This window comes from Protopterus annectens, chromosome 9.part0 (genome assembly GCF_019279795.1).
Source record: "Protopterus annectens isolate FY-2018-M chromosome 9.part0, PAN1.0, whole genome shotgun sequence".
Taxonomy (NCBI): domain Eukaryota; kingdom Metazoa; phylum Chordata; order Ceratodontiformes; family Protopteridae; genus Protopterus; species Protopterus annectens.
This window is the reverse complement of record NC_056743.1, coordinates 573237684-573253879: the sequence shown is the minus strand read 5'-3', so window position 1 is coordinate 573253879 and position 16196 is coordinate 573237684. Positions and strand designations below refer to the sequence as shown.

Below are 16196 nucleotides of genomic sequence, written 5' to 3'. Positions count from 1 at the left end.
CTGTCATTTTCTGACTTCAGTTCTCAACAATTTGCAAACAATCTGTCGGAAAACCACAATTTTGTGAAAAACAGACCAAAAATGAGGCAAACGTCTGGACATTCTGCAAAAATCTGGACAGTTGAGAGGTATGATGTGGATCATGAAAAGGACCCTGGGACTTTATGAACCATGCTTTTCGACCACCTCATTGATTCCTAGAGAAGGTCCTTTGAGGAGTCGAAAAATGTACACCCACTGCAGACAGGGTCTTACTATCTTGCTCACACCTGGAGAGTATGTCTAACTTTAGGGTAAAAAAAAAGAACTTCTGGCAAAGGGTAAATTGATGGAGGACTTGAAGGGCTCTGCAAAATAACAGGTACATCCAGGCATGCCTCCTAATGGAAATGCCTGAAGGTGCCCCTGAGGTACCTTCAGCTGTATGTGAAATGAGCCTCATGGACAAATTTGCAATGGACTGACAGGGTAGCTAACTGAAAGGCAACAGAAGTCTGTGCCTCAGCAGTTATTGCTCCTCAGAGGGATTTGGAGATTTCTTTTAATCAAATCCCTCTGAAGTCTGGTTATGTGCACCAAATAGTTCAGTGATCCAAGTGTAAAATTTGCTGAAGCATAAACATGCTTCCCAAATCTGTCCAGCACCCTAGACTCCAGTCTGTGGTGGGTGAACAGATGAACTCTACTCGGAGAGTTTTCTTTTTTAGCTGCTGCTACAACCATGGCATCTACTGGTACTACTTTGCTCCAGAACTCTTCCTTTCACTGGTTCCAGGATCCTATCTGGTCTATTAGGGAAAAGATCAACAGAACTGGATTCCTGACACCTGATGAGAGATCAAACCAATGAGCTCATAAGAGGGAAGAGTCGCCCAGGAAATAGATGGGCCACACCCAAATGCCTCCAGGAATACCAAATTCCTCTTGGGAACGTTTATCGGTAGACTAACCACCCCTTTGCTTAAGGATCTCCAAAATGTCTCCAAAGGAGACGCTGGCAGGTGGTGATCTTGGAGACCCTTCTTCATCGAAATCAGTATCTTCTGTGACGGTCTCCTGAGAGGAGTTTAAGTGCATACTCTTGCACTTTCTTTTTCTAGGAGCTTCTTCAGTGGGATGTTCTGGAGAAGTATTGGAAGATGCAAGTAGGTAGCCTGAAGAATTTGGGCCGACTGTCCATGTGGAGTAGCGTGTTGAGGCTCAAGGCACAAAGACATATTAGATTCAGAAGGAAGATTCGAGGGGGGGTTCATGTGTCTTCTAGAAGAGAACACCCTCTCTACCACCTCAAAAGCAGAATGCACCAGGAAGAAGGATGCCGATGGAAGGCAGTCCACCCAAGGCAGAAGCCAGAGCCAGAGCAGAGCTATCTAATGCAGAGTCTCTGAGGGGTAGCAACAGCTCAGACAGCTTTGGAGTTGATTTAACACCTTGAATCTGACAATGATGCTTAGGCATGTCATCTGGCTCCAACATGCTCGTAGCCAGTCCACTCAGAGAAGGTATCAGAGTTAAAGATGCAACAATCTTTGGATCCGATACAGACTGTCCTAAATACTGGGATCTAAGGACTCTGAGGCTGATGGATGGATTGGAGAAGCCAAAATGGGTGGAATAATACTGGTAAAGGTCTCTGGACCCAAAGGGGTATGAGTCAGGAGAACTCCCATCTGAATCTGTGCAGAGAGAAACTTCCTCATCATTCTAGCCACATCTGCTTCTGTAAGTCTTCTGGAAGAATGGGAAGAGGCCACTGAATGGGACTTGAGTCTCCAAAAATGGGGATGGTAGCTGTGAAGGGACGGGGTCCAGAAAAGATGCATGCCGGGTATGGGGGAGCTGTTTCAGCTCTGAATGAACTGGATCAGACGAGGCAGATCTTGTAACTGAAACAATCTGATCCAAGGATTTGGTCTTCGCCATGGTCAAATCGGAGGAAGAAATGGAGGATCCAAGAAGTTTCCAGTTGGCACTTTCTAAATTCTTGTCTGTCTTGGAGGGTTGAGCTCCAGCCAGTGACTCTTAAAAATATGTCAGAAGTCTTTTCAAAATCAATTTGTTCTTATGATCAGTAAATGCCCTGGGGTTAAAGGAGTTGCAGAATAGGGCCTAAACAAGATATACAAGTCGTGGGCATCACAGAGGGATCTTATGCCCATACAACTCTGCGTTTCTTGAAACCTGAAAGTTTTGCAGCCACTTATAGTACGGTAGGAACAAAGGGCAGAAAAGTTATTTTTGTAGAAAGTCAGAAAAATTACCAATGGCCATAGAAGAGTTACAGTAAAGGTAAAAGAGACAGAGAAATACCAACAGTGGTAATTATGTTACGCTGGAGAAGCATATAAATCAAGTAATAAGAAAAATTAAAATAAAAAGAAATTAAAGATTATCCAAAAGGGAAGAAAATATATTTCATTCATCTTATTAAAAAACACCATTGCTCGAGAGCTGAAAGTGACCACATCCATACACGAAGGCAGCAAATGAGATCAGAGGTATGGAACAGCATATGAGTAAGGGAGGAGCTCAAGAGTTTGCAGTAGCCACGAGCTGTAAATAACAGATGAGTCTGATCAGAGGGGATCAGATCCAAACCCACATGTTGAGGAACTAATGAAAGTTGACAACTTCAGAGTATGTAGTTTTGTCAGTCTGATTCATTGTGAAGCCTGGTTTTCAGTGTTACAATTCAGTAAAAATGAAAAATGCATTTAAAAATGCCAAGAGCAGAAATGCATAAATTCAAATAGCAGGAGGTTTTAATTCACCAGACGATTTGGCCTCAACATTCATGGCCTTTAACAGTTATTATTTCAGCTTTTGTACTTCTAAATCACTTAGGCAGTTGGACAGTAAAACAAATTACAGTTTCAGATTCATGTAAAATAGCACTGTAGTGTGTCTATAGTACTTTGGCCACATCTGGAAAGTATGCTTACTTTGAGAATGCAGTCTTAAATGTACAACAAATGACCAATGGACCGTTGCTTTCTCTGGCAACTACAACCACAGCTTTACTAATACTGATCTGCAACAGTGCTATTAGGCAGTGAAGCTCACGGAATTGTAGAGAAGAGTCTAGTTTCACTGGGCAAAAACTATACAATAGTAGCCCCCACCCCCTTTCAAAACTAGCAAAGTGCCACCAGTGCTTCTGGTTCTGGGACCAGTCATTTTTAACTAATGCTACACCTTGAATAGGAATGGTACTACAGCTAACAAGCGTCATCCGACCCTATAATTAGATACCAATGTCCAAAGTCTCCTTTTTTATACCCGTTTGTGATGTAAATGTACACTTTACTATTGCTTTTTGCCTTTCTTTGTACTACTACTGATACAAATCTTCATTTCTTTCACGCAGGCTATGCCTGCAAATGGGCAGAGTTGAGAAGTTGTATAACCGAAGGGTTAGTTTCTGTCAGTCATTCCTCCATCTATAACTCAAGCAGGTACAGATTTAACTTCAACAGAATTACAGAACCCCTCCACAAATTACCCTAGATTAATTTATGTAAAGCCCCTGCAATCAAATTCATGTGGCTTCTCATCCTACTTTACAGGCACACTGACTCTTTGGCGTTTGTTGATTGCATTGAATTTCAATTGAGCACAAAATGTTCTAAGACAGGATCTGTCAATAACCTGTACAGGGCAATTCACTTATTTACTATTAGGTAACCAGGTAGTAGACTGGTACAGAGACCCTTTTCAGCCATGACCTGGACTCTCTTCTTCCTACTCAAGGATCCTCCAGATTTAAAATGGAACACTCTTAACTTGTTGTACACCCCAGCACAATTCACAAAATTAAGTTCACTTCACATTATGCTCACCAATACCTCTCTGCAATGATTTTATGTGGCCAATTTTGTTCCTGCAGTGCAGTCTCTCCTCATTCCTTTATTTTAAGCTTCTGCTGTGCGTTAACTCCCCCCAAAACTTGCACCCCCCATCAACCGCAATCTGACTGAGCTAGAAAACCCTGACCTGTAATGGCATCACTAAGTCATCTCCTGGGGTCTCCAGGTCCACTAGTGGAACCAGAGTTTCCCAGATCACAATTAGGGATGCACCACTCTGTACTACAGAACTGGTTCTTCACAGCTCTGGAACTTTACAGAGAACTGTAGCACAGTCAATTCAAATAGACCCAAAAAAGTGTTTAGGGCAAAAGATGCACAAGACATTCCATGTTAGACTGCATTCAACACTGCAAACTGATCTGTTTTAATTAACCAGCTCTAGATATATGAAGATCCACATTTAGCTTAGTTCTTCCTAGCCTGCAGGTCTGAGGTTTTTGAGTGACACCCCCTCCCTCAATGCGGGACAGCCACAGTCCATTAAGATGACAGGAGTAACACAATAAAAAAAATAAGCATTCACAACAGCATATCACCAGTAAGCACAAACAACTGAACAAACAGAGCCAGATGAACAATACTTCCTGTCGGAAGACAGGAAGGAAAACAATTTAAACAATAGGTGCAGATAAATAAATTCATACTCAAATGACTGTGGCATAATGTTCTGGGCACAAAGCTATAAATGAATACAGCTGTAGAGGAAAGTGTAAGCCTTGGCAATACTTCTGTGCGTTTGGCATGCTCTCTTTTTGTCACATTTAAAACCTTTGGTGAGATCAGTAAGGTATGGTACATGCAACCTAAATGTTTACCAGACTAAGTATATGCATTGCACATATGTACAGAGAACACTATATATGCCAAGTGGATGTGTCAAGAAGAGTTAAAATACAACACAATGAAATACCTTCATAATCTTTTTTGCAGAAATGTTCAAAAACATTCTGCAGATTACAATAGGTTGAGTAAAGAGTGGAAAATAATTTTAGACACTGTGGCTCTCAAAAGCTGGGTTCAACTCTGTTAATTAGAATAAACACATTTTCTAATATCTGACAATTTAATCACCCATATCCACATCAAGTTGTTAAAATTATTTCCCATTAGGAGTAACTACAACAAAATGTTACATGAAATGAAGCTCTCATTATGGAAGGTTAACTAAAAACATTTGGACCGACTCTGAAATCACTATTTGGCAATTTCTACAACAAAAGAAAAGTTGAAATCCAGGGGGACATATGCAAGTTGAAACGCATATGGGCTTACTATTACATGAATGTATACATACCAAAATGAAACTGAACCGTACATGTCAAATTAGAATGTAGACACACTGGTCACTGTGCAAACAAATTCTGACGGTAGTAATAGACAATGACATTACTTAAATGTGCAAATCAAGGCAAGAAAGACCGATTAGCAGAAAAAATGAATAGTTCACATTTGTGCTACTGCAGCCAATTGGTGGGTTTCTTAGCAGGTATCGCATGTCACTTACATAAAAGTTCCACACGCACACACGTTTCTTCATGAAACCAGATCAGAAAGCCACCAACATTACTTGCATATTTCTGGAAGGCTTTACCTAGAAGGTGAGCACCCCCTTCAGCTTATTTACATCCTTTGCTTTGACACAATGTTCTGGTTTTAAATTTTCTGAACTTCTAGCTACCCTTTTTAGCCATCTCTGGAAATGAGCAGACAGACTTACCCTTTTTCCGGGCCTGGGCGATGACATCAGCTGACGACTTACTCATCACTTTAGTGATATACAGTGGGCAGTTGGTTTGGTTGGCAATGGTTATGGAACGGTTCACTGCTTCAGCCTCTACCTAGCAATGCAACAGCCCAAAGGAGAAATGTCAGTTATACGGTCAGTGTCTGATGAACCATAACACAATATGGTCACAATCATTTCTTACAGTTGTCTTGGCAACTACCAAATTCAGTAAAACTTAAAACATAGGACAAGTTGACATGCATAAACATAACATATGCAAACTACAGTTTCCCAACTTCATTTAAAATGCACAAAATTTTCCATTTTCACTAGTAAAAAATTAAACTGTATTAGAAATGGTTTTCCAAGCAAACATCTAGCAAACTTGAAAGTAAAAATAACTGCCCAAGCTTTGCTTAACTTTTGTGCAACAAATATCCAGGTCATATATGTACCATCAATACAATACGTTTCTGCATGTATTACTCTGGTTTAAGGCTAAACGTTATTCTAGGTTTATATTGAAGTGCTGTGGTAATTAGTGCTGAAACAAAATAGTAATAAATATGGAAGAAATGCCAACTCTGTCACAGAGTAATTGAGCCATGATCACAGCACTTATAACTAGTCAGAGAAGATGACAGAGGAGCTCAGTGGGTCACAGTACCCAGACATCAGCTCTCCCTTCCCATACTGTGCGGATGCCTGCATCATGGTGGACTCCCAGACAGAAACTTTGGAGAAAACACTACGCACTAGAGCAACACAGTCCAAATGTAACAGGATACCACAAGATGCATGTCAGTGTATGGAATGTATCCAAGTGACTTGAGGATGAAAGGTAACCCCCTCATGGATGTGACTGCTCTGGTATGGGCCCTATTACCCCACATCAGTAACAATAACGGCACTCCAAGATTAGTGACAGTGACATGCAAAATTGGCAAGGGACTGGATTGGTTAAAAGGATAGACAAAGAGTTAAGTAGGCAAAAAAAACCCCTCAAGCCATTACTTTTAAGTGGGGGAAAGCCAAAAGTACAGTTTTGTACCTACCATAAATGTAGATGTTCGAGGGCTATTACAGCTGCAGTAATTACATATGGGTTTTCAGGAAGGCTAGAGTATAAAAGACACAGCCGACGCCATCTTCTTCAGTCTTTCTTGCCCCAGATGTCAGGTGCCAGCGAAAGGAAGGCAATACATAAATTAGTGTAATACAGAAAAGTAACCAAATAAAACATAGTAGGATAAGCCAGTCAGCAGGTAGGAATAGGTATTCAACCCCAAGGTCTTACCAAGAGGGGAAGGAGGGTGCTGTAATAGCCCAACATCTACATTTATGGTAGGTACAAAACTGTACTATGTTCATCGTGCATTACAGCTGCAGTAATTTAGAATCCCAAAGCTATGTATAGGGTGGTAGGTACTATACGGAACTGGGTTGAGCTAGAATGCCCTGCAAAACTGCAGTGGCAAAGCCTGCTCTAGTTCTGGAGTATAAAGGCAGATGGTAATGCTTTGTGAAGGTATGTACAGAACTCCAAGTGGCTGCCTCAAGATATCTTTAGTAGGCACTCCTCTGAGGAGGTGGCTGTGGCCCTAGTGGAGTGTGATCTGATACCAGTAGGATACAGTGACCAATCCACTTGGAAATGGTCTGTTTAGTTACAGGTTTCCCTGACCCCCCCAGCATAGGAAACTAGGAGTTGATCTGATTTTCTGAATGACTTGGTTCTGTCCAAGTAGTAACGTAGCTGCCTATGGATATCTAAAGAATGAAGCAGCCTCTCCCTTTGTTTTGAGGATTAGAGTAGAAGGTAGGAAGGTGGATGGCCTGGTTTAGGGCTACCCTAGATACTACTTTAGGCATAAAGGAGGGGTTAGTACGCAGGGAAACCCTGTCCTGATGGAATATGAGGAATGGCTGCACCGCCATGAGGGCCTGTAACTCAGATACCCTCTGAGCTGAAGTGATGGCAGGAGGAGAAAGCTGTTTTCCAGGACAAATATTGTAATTCTGCTGAAGCAGCTGGTTCAAAGGAGGGCAATGTCAATTTTTTCAGTACATAGTTAAGGTCCCAAGCTGGTACTGGTTGTTTCCTTGGAGGCCTTATGTTCTTAGCCCTCTGAGGAACTGTCGCAGTAGGTGTGAGAATAAAGGAGGATCCATATTGAATTCTGCAGATATTGCTGAGGCATGTATCTTGATTGAGGAAAAGGAAAGTCCCTTGCTCAAAAGTTCAGTTAGGTACTGTAAAATCTGAGGCAGGTTTAATTTTCTAGGATCCTGTCTTCATTCCAACAGCAAAACCCGCCATTTTTTGCAGAGTGCTTTTTTCTTAGAGATGGTCTTCCTCTCTCCAAAATGACATCCTGCACTTCTTTGGAGAGTAGTGCCTGATGTGAAGTTAAGGATTTTCATGCAGACTAGAGCTGAGAGTTTTTTGTGAAGAGTTTTGTGTTCTTTGGAAATTGTCTCAGCAGAGCAGTAAGTGTTAGAGGCAGGGGCCACGGAGGAGTGTAGTGGATACCAATGTTGTCTCGCCAATCTGGACCAATCAGTATCATCCTTGGCTTGTCTGTTCAAAGCACCTTGGGCAGCAGAGGTAGTGGTGGGAATGCATAAACTGTCCAAGTTGTCCATGTGAATGAAAGGGCGCACTTTCCAAGCCGGAAGGTCCTGAGCTTAATTGATGATGGCCTTCCCTTGAACAATCTCTGTGAATACGTGTGGATGTAGCTTCCATTCGTGAGGGTCCAGGCCAGTCCTGCTCAGAGTGTCTGCCAGTGTGTTTTTCATTCCTGGTAGGTACTGAGCCTGGAGTTCTATTTGTCTTTCCAGAGCTAGATTCCAAAGAGTCATGGTTAATCTGCACAAGGGGTATGAATGAGTCCCTCCTTGTTTGTTTATGTACCACATTACTGTGGTGTTGTCTGTTCTTATGAGCAGCTGTCCTGGATGCAGGAATTCTCTGAACGAATGAAATTAATTTATTTATGCCAGCATTTCTTTTGATTGATGTGAAGGTGGGCCTTTGTTTTACTTGGCATGTTTGGCCCACACCATGATTCCTTTTGTAGACAGGGAATTATTAATCTCCCACTTCTAAGCTGTGACTGTTGAGACCCATAGATTTTTAGGTACCATTGTGCAGCTTTGCACATGGGATTAGAAGAATGCAAGATGCCATGAATCCAAGAGCCTGCAGGATTTTCCTTGCAGTAAGCCTGGAACTTTTGCAAGCATTTTGAAGTAATGAGATAGTTGTTTTCTGAGAGGGTGTTAGTTTTGATTTCTCCTTTGTTGATGGTGTATCCCTATGCCAGATGTTTGAATGCTGTATCCCTTGACGCCTGCAGTATGCAATCACTGATGCCAGGCACTTGGTGAATACGCAATGCAGAGAATTGATAGTGATTTGAACCTGCAAGAAATCTGAGGTATCTTCTGCAACTTTGTCTGATTGGGACATGCAGGTATGCCTCCCTTGAGTCCAATGTTGGCCAAGCCAAACCCCCTGCCCAGCATGGGAGAGTTGCTAATGTGTAATTCTCTTGAATTGAATTTTGGCAAAGAATGATGTTGAGAATGGATAAGTCCAGAATGGGTCTTTTCTTGGCACCAGAAAAAGCTTGAATATAAAAACCTTGTGCTTGTTGGTATCTTTTGTATAGCCCTCATGTTTAGGAGCTTTGCAATTTGTAGTGTGCCCTCTACCTTTGATTTTGTGGTAGGTTTGGCATGCCTCTCATTTTTGGAAGAGTGTGGAAATGAAATTTGTAGCCTCTGTTTATTATGTCCAGAATCCATTTGTCTGTTGTGACAATATGCCAATTGCAAATAGTGCCAGTTTCTCCCAGTTGAATTCTTGGCATGGAAATGAGGGAGAGTTGAGTTTGCTTTCTGTACTGCCCACTTCTTGGTGTTGGTGATTGCCATTGTCTGCCTCTGTAGGATCCTTTGGGCTTTGTCAGTGGTTGGAAAGGACCAGTTTGCCTGCTGAACCTTGGTGGCTGAACCTGTAAGAAAGCTTTGACAGTTTGCATAGACGTAAAATATCCTCAGCATTACCACCAAAAGAACATCCTTATGTAACGGTGCATCTAGAATTTTGCTTTCACCTGATCTGGAAGATTTTGTTCCCTTAGCCATGCATGACTGCTCCAGTGGCGGCTGATCTGCTGAGGCCCAGCCCATCATATCCACACATTGTAAGGTGTGCTTGCCCACTTGGTGATAACAGAAATTGCTGATATTTAATCATATTAAACTGGCATCTAGTGATCTAGATTGAGGAACTGATGAGAATTAGGAACTCAAAACCTCCAAAACAGGAATGGACTGAGACTGTTCTTCAGCATCAGAATGTTCTCTCTGATAAGGAGGCAGGCCTAGAAAGATGATGAACATCTCCATACACACTGTGAGGGGCTTTATATCCCAGCTTTTATTTTACATGGCAAACTCAAGATGATTAGACCCTATATAATATTAGCATGCAGTACTACATGCTATAGTGTATCATGTGGCACTCATTTTATTTTTTGGATGCAGAACTTGATTCAAAAACCTATGCAAAGTAGCAATACAGAAGCACTGTGGTGAATAAAAGACTAACTTAACACTTCCACAGTTGGTGTACAAATGCTGTAGGAATCTATGACTAATCACTCAGATGAATAGTTCACTTACAACTCAATATACCCTTCAAAATCTAGTATAAAGCAACAAAAATAGCAACAGATGCACATTTAATCAATTTGAAAGACTAAACCCCAGCATTCTGATTGAGATACCATCTAAAGATCCACTGACAAAAGTAGTGGACACTTTGGAATCTAACCAATGCCATAATCTTCAGTCAAACAACAAAAAATAAATATCTTTTGGCTTTTCCCGGTTAGGGGGTCGCCACAGCAGATAAAGAGAAATGAACCAACCAAATGCCCAGCAGCCACATCAGGAAAGTATTATTTTTGTAATCAGTAATCAAAAAACAGGAAAAGCCTCTTTAACCCTAATATCTGCAGCTCAGCAGATCACATTTGCAACTGCAACTGAATGATCAGAAGGCTACATTGTCATTTCCCCACCACAGACACCTGCATTCACATTACAACAATGACACTACAGTGTAGCATAGCAGAGTGGTGGTGTGAACTGCGTTCCCAAACTGCTCCTTTCAAACATTAAAATGGGATTCATTCGCGTGACCTGGCAGTAGTTAATGAATTTTAAAGATCTCACAGCACTGGTTGACAACGATATGGGAACCTCCTTGATGTTCTACGCATACATCTCTTCACTACAAATACCATTCTGGGTCATGACTTATGGGGGTCCAAGACCGATTTGCTAACCTAACCACACCAATGTTACCAATTAAGCAAACACCACCAACTTATCTACATATCGATTCCAAAAAATACAAATGAGATATCAATGCTGTATGCCTGTTATGCAGAGTGTTTGAGATTCTGAATTTCTTTACTGTGGTAGAGCATTTTACAATATTTACAAAGCAGAACTGAGGACAATATAATTACTAAACTGGGAATGAGAACAGCTACTTATAAAGTCCTTCACTTGCCCTGCATGCTATTTTTCTTCAAAGTGCTTTATCTGATTTGCACTTTGAAACAGCTAACACTTAATGTTAGTGCCAATTATTTACAGACACTCTTGTATCACTCTCCTTAAAGTGAGCTTTCTCTTACCACATCATACATACACATACCAGAAGACTAGAGCCTGGTATGACAGTGGCACAATTTTAATAAACTAACTTTACAGCTATAATCACATTTTACAGACTTTAGGTTTTCATACACAGCAGACTAAGGAGTGATTTCACCCAATATCACAAGTTTAGCAAAACTGTCAGCTCCCACAATTAAAAGCATGTTGAATTCTATGCCACCACCTTCCAATGCAGGTTATAACATCACATGCAAAGGTGGGAAGGTGCACTTTTCCCCTGCACTCCCCTGGTTCAACCCCTTTATCTGAAAGATGGAAATAAAATCTAAACCTATAAAGTTTCTCTACTTGTGTGAAAATCAGCCACACATGCTGGATGGAGAGGTCATCTAAACATAGGAGGATGGCAAAGAATAATAATGACTCACTTATGAACTGACTTTACATATGGTTACACACCTGTTGGTAAACGATAATTACCAAACTACTTGGAGAAGGTTTGCTTAGCTTCAGCAAGGTCCTCATTACACAGTTGAAAATGAAACAAAACAGTAGTACTGCCCTTCTAGACTCAGGTACTTTTGGTAGTAAAACGCTGGCTGTGTAGGTCAATGGTACAATGGATTCTCGCTACAAATTTCTTCATCTTTTGGCTTTTCCCGGTTAGGGGTCGCTACAGCGGATCACCTGTCTGCTCGTGATTGGCAGTGGAGTTTTTATAGTGTTGAGTTGCCAGCCCGGTGCCCAACCTTCCACAGAAGGCACACACATGCACGCACTCACACCTAGGGCCAATTTAGAGTATCCAATCCACCTACAGCACGTCTTTTAGGATGTGGGAGGAAACCGGAGCACCCAGAGGAAACTCACGCGACCACAGGGAAGACCATGCAGACTCCCCACACAGAAAGCACCCCAGCCGAGGATCAAATCAGAGAACCTCTTTTGCTGTGAGGTGGCAACACTAACCGCTACACCACTGCGGCCATCCTCACTACAGGTTTCTACCTCTTAATAAAAACAGCAAGAGGATCACATAGTTCAGAAGCAAACAGGATTAGTTACAACATCCAACCAATGTTTATAAACCACCATACAGGATTCTCAAAGTTAACAGCCTGCAGCTCTAGGAGGTTAAGAAAATAGCTGTTTAACAAGCAGACTTCAGAAATAGCAACTAGCTGAAAAAAGCAGCAGATGGGTGAGCCTGTCATAGTCGCATGGTTCAAGTCCCAAAGAGTTGAGCAGTTCCTCAAATGTGCACCAAGATGCAGACTCTTTTGTAAGTAACTTTACTGAGTCGGGGCTGTGTAGTTGGGAAGTCTACAATGTATCTACACATGCTCACTGTATTTTACCTATCTGCTAACTGGGTAAAGCCCACTTGACAAACTGCCCCTTTTCAGGGGTAACCTTGAAGCACCATCTGATTAACTGACATGCACAATGCATAATTTTCAAATGTCCAGATTTTCACTTTCTATGTTTGATCCATTCTTCATAAAACTTGTGGTTTTCAAACAAATCACTGAGGACTGAAGTCACTACATACAAATATTTCAAGCATGGGCACCAATGCCCCTCCAAGCCTGCTAATACACCAAAACACTAGTCCCCACAATAAGTGTCCAGGCCATTCCCAGGGATGAATTTCCAGTTTCCCATCCAATTGTCCAAGTTGCACTTGAATTGGATTAGGGAGGAACTCTGCTTCACATGGATGGGGAGCCTGTTCCATAGACGGGGTAATCTATGATACATACCTCTCTCTCCAGCAGGTCCTATGTATATCACAGGCAAGGTTTAAGTCTTTAGAATGGGTAATTCTGGTACTGTTTATTTTGTGGATATGCAGGAGGTCCATCAGGGTGGGGTCTGACAATGCCCTGTATTACCAGGCATTGATCTCCCCTCAAAAGCCTGTAGGAAGCAGAATACAGGGATAGCGCCTTGATGCGGTCTGCATAGGACATATTACTTATGCCCTGTATTCTTTTAGTGGAGATACCTCTGTGGACATTCCAGTTGTTTGATGCTTGGATACATACCATACCAAAGGGGGCATTGTACTCAATATGTCTTATGAATGCTGAGTACAGTGAAACAATGACAGCCTTGGACTTGGATGCCATACCTTTGTTTAAAAGTTGCCCAACATAGAATGACTTCCTCACCACTGTAGACACGTGATGATCAAAGGCTAGATTACTATCCATGTGTATCCCCAAGTCCCTGACTACTAAGTCAACTCTAAGGGGTGTGTTGTCAATATGATGGTTACAAGGGACAGATGACTTCCCACAGGATACTATTATGCATTTCTTGGCATTTAGTTTTAGTCCATGACTCTGACACCAGTTGTCTGTCTGTCAGCCCCTCCTAGAGAACATTTGTGTCAGTGGGAGATTCAATGACAGCTTCTAATTTGCAACCATCTGCAAAATCAGTCAGCCAGAGACCACTGACATTGGCCTTGACTTTTGAGCGGTCCAAGGACTGATCCCTGAGGGACTTCACTTGTGACTGGCCTCTTGTAGAGGACTCCCCAATTCTAACTTCCTGGGTCCTGTCTGAGCCATTTGTCTATCTACCGGGTGACATACGGGTTTATACCTAACCTCTTGAGTTTGTCAACAATGCCCGAGTGGGGTATTATGTCATAGGTAGTGTGAACGATTTTGCCATCATCCATTGCTTTGGTGACCTGCCCACTAGGTTGAGTAGGCATGATCTGCCCTTTATGAAACCAAACTGGTTTGGGTCCAGTGTCTGGAGGTTTACTATATCTCTGTTGACCATCTCTATAGTTCTTTCCATGGCTTTACATACAAGACTAGTGAGACTTGTGGGTCTGTAGATGGCCCACCTTTGTGCAGAGGGATGACTGTTGCCTTTCTCCATTCATGAGGCAGAAAGCCTGTTTGGAGGCTACAGTTAAATAGTAATTCCAGAGGCCCTGACAGGTCATGTTTCATGCTACTTAGAAGGCATCCTAGGATACTGTCTGGGATATCCTTCAGAAAATGCATGCCAACACAAAACCTGTTATTCTAGCAACTTTGTAAGTTAAGAGCAATATTTAAAGTCTGTCCCTATTTTTGGTCCTCGTCTCCTTTATTTTAGGCTTTGTCCAGATTTCTAGCTTTAAGAGGTTGACCAGTATAGTACAGTGTCACACAGTAGGCAAATCAGGGAAGAAGCAATAATCAAACTCTGTATCCTTGGGAATCTGCTCATTAACAGCTCAGAAATGTACTTGATTTCTTTTCTTACAACAGACTAACTAACGCAGATTTTTTTCAGCGTACTCATTACTTACTTTTAGGTTTGCCCCTGTCTTCCATCTGCCTAGTACCATGCAGAAAGTAGATGTGTACACTTACATAAATGTAGATGTTAGAGTGTATTCACTGTTGCAGTCATTACATTTGGGTAATCTGCTGGCAGGTTGCCATCAGTCGGCCTGAATTCCAAAGTCTTGGGTCCTGCATCGGTTGCTGTCTTCTCTTCCATGACGTCAGGTCGTCAGCGGTATAAAACATGCAGCCGATGCCATTTTCTTTAGTTTTCCTTGCCCCCAAAAAGGTAGCAATATTATATATAAATATCTATATATATATGCATCAATATAAACTTTACCTTCATCTACAAGCAAATACACCACATAGGCTATAGAAGATAGAGAAGGAAAGATAAACTGTAGAATGACAGGGGGATGGCGGGAGGGTAACCTGGACTGCAACAGTGAATACACTTGAACATCTACATTTATGGTAAGTGTACACAACTGTACTATGTTCTTCGTGTTTCACTGTTGCAGTCATTACATTTGGGTAGAATCCCAAAGCTATGGTTGGGAGGCTGGAGCTAAATAGCATTAGGTGTGACTATAAGGCCCTGCAGCACTGCAGTGGCAAAGCCTGCCCTGGACTTAGAGTAGAGAGGCAAATGGTAATGCTTTGTAAAAGTGTTAACAGAAGTCCAAGTAGCAGCCTCTAGAATGTCTTTGGTTGGTACTCCTCCGAGAAAGGCTACCGAAGTAGCTGCAGCTCAGGTGGAATGAGACCTAATGCCCTTGGGCACAGGTTTACCATGGTGGGAGTAGCAGAAAAGGATGCAATGGCTTATCCACTTTGAAATGGTCTGCTTTGAGATAGCCTTTCCTTCTGATCCTGCAGCATATGACACTAGTAATTGCTCACGTTTTTCTTAGAGCTTTTGTCCTGCTCAAGTAGAATCTTAACTGTCTGTGTACGTCCAGGGAATGCATAATTCTCTCCCATTTGTTCTGTGGATTTGGATAAAAAGTTGTCAGATTAATTGTTTGGTTAAGAGCCACACTGGAAACCACCTTAGGCATAAAAGTAGGATTTATCCTCAGTGACTGCCTGTCTGGGTAAAAAATGATAAAAGGCTCTACAGCCATGAGGGCCTGCAGCTCTGAAACCCTTCTTGCTGAAGTAATTGCTAGTAGCAGGGCTGTCTTCCATGATAAGAATGTTATATCAGCGGTAGCAGCTGGTTCAAATGGAGGCAGGGTGAGCTTTTCCAACACATAATTGAGGTCCTATGCAGGTAATGGTGATCTTCTAGGAGGCCTTAGGTTTTTGGCTCCTCTAAGATACTGCTTTAGTAAAGGATGAGAAAAGATTGGTGGCTCTGTATTGTAATGAGTCGAAATGGCAGAGGCATGGATTTTGATTGATGAGAAAGATGGGCCTTTGTCAAGCATCTCAGTTAAGTATTGTAATATCCGAGGAATATGTGGGTTCTGCTGTATCAGTTCCTTGTGCTTGATTTCAAGCACAAAATCTCTTCCATTTGTCAGCATAAGATTTTCTAGTACTAGGCCTTCCGGCTTCCAAAATGACATCCATCACAGCTTTACTGAGAGGTGT

At 41.9% G+C, this 16196-nt stretch overlaps 1 protein-coding gene across 1 annotated transcript in view; it reads right to left on the bottom strand.

The window, feature by feature from the left end:
• Nucleotides 1-16196, bottom strand: part of LOC122811333 (dihydropyrimidinase-related protein 2-like) — a gene marked incomplete in the record, with an annotated part of 957963 nt that overhangs the window by 149454 nt on the left and 792313 nt on the right. Inside the window, 1 exon segment of the mRNA XM_044083105.1 lies at nt 5587-5707. Coding sequence (XP_043939040.1) covers nt 5587-5707 — 121 coding nt within the window.